The following is a 10,726-nucleotide window of genomic DNA, read 5'->3' as shown; positions in this document are numbered from 1 at the left end:
AACATTCACGTTTTCTTGCTAAGCGAACATTCATGGAACCAATTACAGAACTGTTCATTAACTGATCTTCTAATCGACCTTTCAAAATTACCTTTTATTATATAATTCTTAGTACTTCTACCAAAACTCATCATTATAATATCAGATTATTTTCAGACACAATTCTCGTTCAAGATTCTCCAACCACTTGCAAATAACATGTTTCTCTGTTACATGGAATAAATGTTAGTTATCGAAAATATGATAGAATAAAGAAACAACATATTCGTGATCCATTTTTTATATAGATAGAAGAAAGTATAAGAGTGAGTTTTATCACATTTAAATCCATTTCCACTATCGAACAAAAAACAATTTTGCTAGCGCAAACATCAAATGGACTAACAACGTTTGTCACTATGTAATTGTAGAACATATACGAATTTCAATTTTCCTAATTTTCCCGTTTTCCTTCAGAGTTTACCGAAAATATTCGATTGCCATGTTTGGTTGGAATATGTTTAGTTGAAATATGTGTATTATTCTTACTGGACTCCCTCACCATTTCAGAGGAGAGAGGGGTGTCATACCATCATAGAAACATTTCTCATATACAAAAACCCTCACATCCCTAATAAGGCTCCATGTGCTTGATTAGTTCTCGAGTTATGTAGAAGTTTGTGTTTCATTTGTATGGCAGTCCCCCCTTAGAGAGGAATATCTAACCACCATCGAAACATTTATTGTACCCTTAAACTTTCACATGCCAAATTTGGCTCTGATTTGTTTTCGAGTTATGCAGAAATTTATGTTTCATTTGTATGGCAGCCCCCTTGAGAGAGAGAGAGAGAGAGAGAGAGAGAGAGAGAGAGAGAGAGAGAGAGAGAGAGGGAGGGGTCTCGAACTATCATAAGAACCTTCCTCGGCTTCAAAAACCCCTACATACCAATTTCCATGTCGATCGCTTCAGTAGTTTCTGAGTCCATAAGGATCAGACAGACAGAAATCCCTTTTTATAGATAGAGAAGATAGGCTCTCTCAATATGTTTGCTGTGTTATACCGTCATATTCATGAAATTTTATGAATTTACTTATCATTTTCAACAACGATTCCAAAAACATCATTATGGTAAAAATACGCTTTGTCCAACTTCTACAAGACCTGGTGATGATCTTGCTGCTGTGTGTCATTGTAGACAAACAACGCTTCAATTTATATTCCAGTATATCGGTGTTAGTTACTATCATACAATACATCATTTTCATATGTGTGTCTGCAAGCGTTGAGCGCAATGACCTGGAAAAAAGGTAATGAAGATGGTCGAGTTTTGAGCGACACAGTATGCGCTGCCATAACTATTTCGCAAATAGTGACGTCAGTCGTTGTGTTTATCTTTGATGGCCCACCGCATACATGTGAAAATGCTGCTTTCAGGAAGTAATTTATCAATTAAAAACGTTAATTTTTGTAGAGCTCCCGCTGACTATGAGAATAAAGTCATAGCGTGGAGTGAATATTAGTGAAATCTCGTCGAAAAAGACGGATAAAAGTGATATTTCCATGCGGCATTTTCACTCTCCCACGTTCATAGAAACAAACGAAGTTTCATTATTTTACCGTAATGAAGTTGATTTTTCGAAGGCTCACAGTTTCGGTGTGTATGTTGTGAGATAATAATCGCCAACTAATCAAAATTTCTCCGAAAATGTTCCAGAACTAAGCATACGACTGCTCTTTGGACCTTTTATCACATGAATAATCGAAATAAGCTACGGTATAATTTTCATCTGTTAAAAAACAACCAGTTGAATGATTTCATGCGAATTTTGGCTCCAATTATCATGCAACCGTGTGTACTTTCAACATTGTTTTGTTTCTTCCATATACATTCCATATTGAATGCAAATAATTATGACACGATATTTTGTTTGCCAATACAGATACACTTCGCCTACTGCTCCACCTCTATATTACCTCATTGCGTTGAGCGTAAACAAATGTTTTTTGTATTTTTCAAATGTCAAGTTTTTATAAGACCAGTTACGTTTTCCGTTGTTTTTAGTTAGTTTGATTAATAAATCTAGAAAATACCGAAAGGAAAAGTGCTCACGGATAGAAAAAAAAGGACAAATCGATGCATTTCACCAAGAATATTTTGGACTTAGAGAAATTGCTCGTCGGATCGGACGATCCCATCAAGTAGTTCTCAATTATTCGACGAATCCTCAAGGATACGATAAAAAGAAGAGAGCTCGAAGTGATTCGAAGCTCTCTGACCGGGATAAGCGGGAAAAAATTATAACAGCTTCGAATATTTTATAATCGCTTATGCGAATAAAGCAATCTTTGAATTTAAATGTTTCACGGGAGACAGATCGTCAAATTTTGGTAAAATGTCCTTACATAAAGAAGGCTACAAAGATTAAAGCTCCTCATCTTACACCATCCCACATCGGAAGACGTCTGAGTTTTGCCAAAGCACAGATGAATCAACAGTGTGACATGGTATGTCACGACAAACAACGTTTTCAAAAGAATACATTTTGCTGTATACCATAACGAAAAGTTCTTCAATTATTTTTTTACTTTTAAATTTGCTAGGCTATCTCCAGTGACGAAAAAAGTTCAATTCGGATGGTCCTGATGGTTTCAACGGGTACTGGCGTGATTTACGGAAGGAGGAACCGTATTTCTCAACCAGGAATTTTGGTGGAGGCTCGTGCATGGTTTGGGTGGGATTCTGTGCAACTGGAAAGCTCAAGACAGCTTTCACATCATTCGAGGATTACATACATGTTCTGAATCCTGTTGAAAATCTTAGGGGGATCCTTGTACGCAGAATCTACACTGAGGGGACACGGTACACCACGAATGAAGAGCTCAAGGTCGCAATTTTGGAAAAATGGATAAATGTAGAAAAATCCATTCAACAACATTTGGTAAATAGTATGCCAACACGAGTTTTCCATGTTATTTGCTGAAATTGCAAGGTTGCCAACCATTGACATGTAAATCAACCGATCGTTTTGAATTTTTCATGGATAATACATGAGGGGCTTAGAATGCAAGGGGCGTAAGTGATTTGATCGATTTCTCTTCATCAACTTTTTATTTAGTTAATAACTCAACTGTAAAAACGTTCCAATTTAAGTTTGCTATAGAATCTATTGGAACCAATTTAAGTATATGCTATAGATGAGGTTCTGACCTACCTTCCACATTGTGAAAAACAGTTGGGTATGTATTTGCTGCGATGTTATGACCAAAAGAGAGAGTCGATGTAGAGAAATCGATCAAATCACTTACACGCCTTTCATTGTAAGCCCCTCACATATGAATTTTGTAATTGGTCTTATAGAAACTGGACAGCTGGAATTATCATATTTAAGCAAAATAAACGAGCAAACAACTCTTTTGAACAAAATTGAAGTTAAATATACTTTATTCTAAGCATTCTACAATGTATGAATGTATCTTGTTGAAATTCTAACTGTTTGTGTTGTTTGTGTTGCAACGAAATAGAATCAGGGTGGTCTTAAAGAAGTTGGACAGAGTGTAAATGTTTAGGAGTTACGTTGAAAAACATTTGAAGAAATGTGGATTAAAACTCCTAAACATAACATGGGTTAGTCCTAAACATATATTTTTTTATAGAATTTCATGAACATGACGATATAACACGACAATCATATTAAAAGAGAGATGTCTGTCTGTCTTTCTGTCTTTCTGCCTTTCTGTCTTTCTGTCTTTCTGTCTTTCTGTCTTTCTGTGTGTCTGATTCTTATGGACTCGTAAACTACTGAACCGATCGTGTGAAAATTTGTATGTAGGGGTTTTTGGGGTCGGGGAAGGTTCTTATGATAGTTCAAGACCCCTTCCATACAAATGAAACACAAATTTCTGCATAACTCAAGAACTGAACAAGAAAACGGAACCAAATTTGGCATGTGGAGATTTTAGGGGGCAAGAAACATTTCTTAGGTGGTTCAACACTCCTCCCACCTCTAATCAAACAAATGGAATTAAACTTAATATATAGAGGTTTTAGGGATCGATAAACGTGTCTATGGTGGTTCGACACTCCTCCCTCCTCTCTAAGGGGAGGCTACAATAAAAATGAAACACAAATTTCTGCATAACTCGAAAACTAATCAATCAAATGGAGCCAAATTTGGCACGTGAAGGTTTTTGATATGAGTAATGTTTCTATGATGGTATGACACTCCTCTCTCCTCTGAAATGGAGAGACAATTGAATTTTTTAATATGATGAAACGCACTCCTATATTTTCTTCTAAATATATAAATAAAAACGGATCAACGAATGGGAAAAATAAATTTGGGGCGAGACGAAGTTTTCCGGGTCAGCTAGTTTACTATAAAAAAGACAATGAATTAGAAATATTTATTAAAATATCTCGAGAATGGCTGCATTTGGAAGGAGATTGATGAAGAGCTTTTTTGTTTTAAATCACATCGAGATTCATAATTTGTGGCTAAAAATGATTGTTAACATACAAAAATTCGAAGTTTCGAAAATGCATGAAAATTCGATGTTCCACATAGTTCTTCAAAAGTAGTTTTACCATCTTGAACTAATTTTTTAAATGTTCTACATGACTTCTATTGTAAATGAAAAAAAAAAATACATATTTTAGATATTGCAGATGATAGTTTTTTTTTGTAAATAAAAGAAGAGTACTATTGTTTTTCGCAGTATATATGTTTTCACGTTTTAACATCAATAATCTATAAATCTTTCTAAGGCACTATTTCGGTACGACTCATAGTTTTTGAGATACAAATTATCAAAGATCTCTCTTATAAAAATCGATGATATGACGCACTCCTATATGCCCGTAGATCAATGCCCAATGATCCAGAAGATGTATTTAAGTGGAAATTAGCAATTAGAGCTTGACAGTTATTCTCTAGACAAAAACTATTTTCGATAAGGTTATACATACAATGGAGCGCTCATTTTTATGTTATCAAAAACAGGTTCTGCATCGCAAAATGTTGGTATTGATAAGCTCTAAAAGTCTTTTAGAGCATATCAATGCCAACATTTTGCGATGCAAAACTTGTCAATATCTTAATCCTTCTTTATGTTATTGATGTTTTTTATCCAAAAACTCATTATTTCAATTTCAATTTACTCGAACACAAAAAATAATATAGTGTTGAAAATCACACATAATGTAGAGTGAAATATGTTCTTTCAAATTCCGACAATAAACTTTGTTTATGTTTGCCCCAGAAAGAATGACAAACAATTGAAGAGAGCGTATTTTTTGGGAAGAAATATCAATAACTTTGAGTAAAGTTGAGATATTGACAATTTCTGCATCGCAAAATATTTGTATTAGTAAACTCTAAAAGTCTTCCCAAGACAGTTTGTATGTAGAATTTGACATATAAAAGTTAGAGCAAAAAAAACAGTGTTTTTCATGGTGACCCTACCGTAACTTAGAAAAAAGGCGCTATATCGGTTATTTCAAGAGATAGAAAAAAAACTTTGTTCGATAAAGATATCCCGAATAACTAGTACTACAACATTGTCGAACAATGTTTACGTCTATCTATTAAGATAAGAAAGTTAAATTTTTTATTTCATCGACAATTTTGGTCACCTTATTTTTGAGCGCTTTATCGTATGTAACAACTTTGTCGAAGACAGTTTTTGTCTAGAAAATAACTGTCGAGCTCTAAATACTAATTTCCACTTAATGACATCTCCTGCACCATTGTGCAATGTTATGGTGAGAAGAGAAATTTTGAAAATGAAATTTTTTGAAAACTTCGAGGGAAAGTTCGAAAAAAAATAGTTTTCATATGTTCGTTGTTAGCTAGCTTCGTGTTCTGTTGGTGTGAAACGAAAATGGCAAGGGATCCTCAGCTGGAATAACGTACTTTGGAAATAAAAAAAATTGAATGAAAATTTACTTTTCTGTATCGAACATGTATTCCATGTAACGGAGAAGTGCTCCCGTGGCCGAGTAGTTAGCGTCCCACATTATCATGCCGGGGGTTCGGGTTCGATTCCCGTTCTGGCCGGGGGATTTTTTGTCAAAGAAAATTCTTCCGGCTTGCACTGTGGTCACGCATATTCTAGAGCTTGCCACTCCAGAGTACATTTAAGGCGTGTTATTCGCAGAGAAATCTCAACCAAAAAAGTAATGCAAGTAAAGCTACGTTGAGAAGGCAAAAGTTCCACTGGAACGTTAGTGCCATCCAAGAAGAAGAAGATGTAACGGAGAAACATGTTATTTACAAGTGAACCAAGAATTCTGCCTGAAAATATATTTATGACGAGTTTTGGTAAAAGTACTAGGAAGTTTATAATAAAAGGAAATTGTGAAAGACTAATCAGATGATCAATCAATGAAGAGTTCTGCGATTGAACCCACTAACGTTCGTTTAGTAAGAGAACTTGAATGTTCGAAAGAATTCACATCAAAGTTCGCCGTGTCAGCTAGTCAATAAATAAAATTCTATAACTTCTACAAAAACTCCAGCGAGAAAATATTCTAGTTCCCGATATGTTGTTGGTATTTCATGCAAAAGATACTACCTTATTTCACAGTTGAATTGCCATGTATCCCAGTTGTTTCTTTTTCGTATTTTTCCGACAGTAGACAGTAACAGAGGCAATCAACATTCACCGCGGTAAGCTAATTTCCCATCTCATGCAAGAAAATCTTCATCTGCGGGTTTTGATAAGAAAGACCAAGAAGTTCATGTGTTTGCTTTTCCCACCGACGAGAGTTATAGCGTGGAAGACACAATAGCACAAGTTCATATGTAATTACCGCACACAGAAAACAGAATAACGAAAGAAAGGAAAAATCCCCAACCATTTGTATTTTCTCTGAAATGCTAAAACCATACAGCAGGGGTAAGTACGTGAATAGCGGGGAGGGAAGCTTTCGGATGAAAGTATAATTTACGAGCGCAGTCAGAGCGCAGTATGCTCTCTTTCATCTCACATCGCATGCCGCTTTTCTTTTCTGCCCGATCACGCCCCGTTCGGGGTTGCTTGACCGCGGACGGAATTCAATTGTTTTGCCGATAGGTACGAACGTGGGATCGAAGGAGGGAACCTGGGGAGGAATTCTTTCGAGGGATCGACGATCTTGAGAAGAAAGCAAACTTTAAGAGTTTGTTTTTATCCATCTCAAATGAAAACCAGTTTCGGTTCGAGCGAAGGGCGGATGCTGGGGAAGAGACGGGATCGATGCAATGGGCAAGAACACGGAAAAAGGGAAAGTGTTGACCAACTGACCGGTTAGGCTGCGTGTGTGATTTCGAAGGATAGCTGACATTCTGGATAATGTATCTTGAGCATATTTATTTCGTTGATCGTTTTGGTTGATTAGTTCCTCTAATTGGCTGCTATTTTTCTTCTGTTTATGTTCTACACGGGTGAAAAGATTTCTTAGCACAGGAACAGTAGAGGAAAACACAGTTCTTAATAAAAACACACACACGGCGCTAAATATTATGGTTTGGTGTACAGACTCGTGCAGAAAATAAGACTTGAGAATAAAAAGTAAGAGTGCAAGAGTATAAGTGAGATAGCATAGCAGCAGGAAACAAATATAGTACAACAGAGAGTCTTACGTTCTTAAAGTAAAGGCTAATCACTAGCTAAAGTAGAGAGATACTATGTTTTAACACACGGGAAGATGATTTGAAGAGAAAGAGATAGGTTTAGAGGCGAATGAACTGCAAAGTTTAAAGCCTCTTAAAAACAAAGAAAGAAGAAGAAAGAGATATGGTGAAGTCTTAGCCTGATTGCGGGACCATTCCCGCTCTTGGTATCGATATTTTTTTCCTGTTTTGATAAGCATAAACTATCTATCCCTAACTCTGGTTCTTGTTTTCTATTTCATTCTGATAATTCAACCAAACGAAAATCTATCGTAGCTAGCAAACTCGTCTAAATAAATTAAATAAATAATATCGAAAAACCATAACATCAATAAAAAACTTATTGATTCGAGTATTGAACGGTACTTGGGGCTTAAGAGTAAACTCCTCTAAGGAGTACACTTGCAATCAGTTGCTTATATCGTGTAACTAATGTTTCGACTATCGTTTCCAGGATCGTTTCGCCACGGTAGCCTCTCAAGGTTTCTGGTTTTTGTAGGCCAACTCCTGGGCGGTAATCGAGCGTCCCCATCCGCCATGTCCCGAGCTTCCGCTGAAGCTGCTGCTATCACTGGAACCACCGCCGTAGGATCCTCCCAGCGAGTAGGCATCACCGTGGCTCGTAGTGTGGCTGCTGGTGTGGTGTGGGTGTGCGACAACCTCGTAGGTGACGTGCTTCTCCTGCGATAGCAGCTTCTTGAGCCCGATAATAGCGGACAGCACCAGAGCGATCTTGCCGATGAGCAACGCCTTTCCGGCAATCAGAGCGATAGCTCCCAACAGCAGTGGCAACAGTGCAGCGGCCTTCAGAGCAACGGCCAATAGTAGTGGGCCAAGGATTTTGGCGGCCTTCTTCTTCTTACCACGAGCTTCGGCGACACCAGCATCTTCGCCCTCCTCGAGCAGATTCTCGGACACATCCTCCAGAGCACGTCCAGTCGAGGTGACGGCATTCACGATGTCTGATCCCTTAAGGTCAACCTTGATGGTGTGGGTGGAGAGGAAGCTCTGGATACGGGACAGGATCAACTGCTCGATAGATTCATCGCCATTCAGAGCACGTGGGGCTCCATCGGTTTCAACTCCAGGTGTCTTCACAAGAGTAACACCATCGGATAATGCGAACGCGCTTCTTTTGGACACCACCTTATCGAAGAAACTGAAAATCTTGTACTTGACGCAGGACACCGAATCCTGCTGCAGGCAATCCTTGTAGATGCTGCCCATCAGATCCCCTTCCGTGTTTATGGCATTCCGAGAGGTACGGGTATCTTCCGCTGGTAAGGCCGTCACCGCTGCCACCACACACAACACTCCGATAACTTTGTGAATGAAAGCCATTGCTGCTATCTCTAGGCACTTAATGAACACTAGTTTTGCAAATTTGACAAAGTTCTTGGTTTCACTTCCTTTCCTCCCTTTGAGTTTGGATCGCGAAAACTAAGTGAAATAAAAACTGCACGTCAACTCGTTGTGACGGCTACACAACCGGGAATGGGAAAAGCGGAACACACGGAAAACACGACCTGAGCGCTGAGTGCAAGGATTGGGTATGATATGCTGTTGCAGAACGTAGCATCGATTTATATATGTGATACCTGTTTCTTAATTCCCCACCATATTCGAATATTAAATTTTTCCTGCCGATGTATTTACGTATTTATTTTCTTCATCATAACCACAAACTGCCCCTTTCGATCACACTTGCAGCAACTCGCACAGTTAAGCCGAAGAGCGCGTTTGCCTTTTCACTCACTCCACTCGTTGGTCAAATAACACCGCCAAGAGTAACCTGAAGATCAGCTGGGACATGGGATCTCCGCTCGAACCTCTGTCAGCACTCAAGGGGGCACCTCGCGTACTAGGGGACTTTCATTCATTCATCTCTCTAACAATCTCTCTATCGCTACCGTCGCATCAAATCAAACCAACCAGCAAAGCAGAAGCAAAATAAAAATAAAAAATACTGCGCTCAACTTGAACTTGATTGGAACCACATCGCATGAGAGCCGGCTTCACTCGCAGCGAACTTCCTCAATGGTCCCACTCTATCTCGCTTGTTCAATCTCTCTCTCTCTCTCTTGCACTGAAAAAGTCTCCCAAAAAGCCTTCCTCTCATTCTCTTTTCGTCGCTTTATTATTGTTTATCTATCTCCCAGCGACCTCTCAAAACCTGCCGTTCGCACCCCATCATAACCGCCGAGGTTCCCACCTAAAGCAAGAGGTCTCCAAAAGAGTCGCACACACACGATCAGCCACAACCAAAATCCGTCCCATGTCGGCAGCAGCATCATTACCTCCTCTTGGACACGGATTTCCTTGCTCGCTGGTCCCGCAAGCAAGTCGAGTCGTGAGGCTCGAGTTCATTGGTCCACACAGCCGTCGCATTCGCCAATTTTTCTCGCGCCCGGGAGACTTTGGTTGGTTGGGTAAATTTCACCGACACTTCGGTTGGAGCTTTTCCTCGAGGGGGCGACTTTTCCGGCCCGACCAGAGGTAAGTGAACTCGTGGCGCTCGGATGCTGTTTCGAGTTCGAACTCGTCGTCGGTGTAAGTTGAAATCCGGTCGGCCGGTAGCTTAACGGGGCCCGCGGATTTCACATTGGTAGCTGGCGGGAGAAGCGATCCACCGCGGAAGCCCCCCGGCAGAGCTTGAAACGGAAATCGGGTACATGCACTGTTACACTAAGTGACTGTCTTGGACGGCTCCTGCGACTGGTTGAACCGGTGGACGCGATAAAAAAACAGATGGAACAAATGAATGATAGCAGGTTTTTGATAGATTTTTTGTCCCACGATGAGCTCTCTTAAATAAGTGATTATATTTAATTAATATTAATATGTTTTCGGGCGGTAGTTGACCGGAATGCTGAAAACGTTTGCGATGCAATTTAAACTCTAAAGCAATCTTTGCGGTCGATCCAATCGTCATTATCATCCGTTCTTCTTGGCCACCAAATGTCACTCATCAAACATGCCCTTCCTTCCGTTCCTCCCATGATTATCATACTGATCCTTATTGGAGACCTATCTTTTCCGCATCAAATCTTTGATCAAACGTTCTGCGCATGTGTTGACTCAATGCTACTAAATG

The 10,726-nt window shown here is 39.2% G+C and overlaps 1 protein-coding gene across 1 annotated transcript; it reads right to left on the bottom strand.

The window, feature by feature from the left end:
• Positions 1 to 7,310: 7,310 nt before the first annotated feature.
• Positions 7,311 to 9,202, bottom strand: LOC129763259 (uncharacterized). The gene has a single exon (XM_055762157.1). It carries the CDS (start codon positions 8,971 to 8,973, stop codon positions 8,110 to 8,112), a length of 864 nt encoding a protein of 287 aa, XP_055618132.1. The 5' UTR covers positions 8,974 to 9,202; the 3' UTR covers positions 7,311 to 8,109.
• Between the last annotated feature and the right edge of the window lie 1,524 nt (positions 9,203 to 10,726).

Source organism: Toxorhynchites rutilus, chromosome 1 (genome assembly GCF_029784135.1).
Source record: "Toxorhynchites rutilus septentrionalis strain SRP chromosome 1, ASM2978413v1, whole genome shotgun sequence".
Lineage (NCBI taxonomy): Eukaryota > Metazoa > Arthropoda > Insecta > Diptera > Culicidae > Toxorhynchites > Toxorhynchites rutilus.
Note: the sequence above shows the minus strand (reverse complement) of the source record. Positions and strands in the feature narration are given on the sequence as shown.

Bases quoted from the DNA above. Each gene is read 5' to 3' on its own strand.
- LOC129763259 (XM_055762157.1), bottom strand. From the start codon at position 8,973: ATGGCTTTCATTCACAAAGTTATCGGAGTGTTGTGTGTGGTGGCAGCG.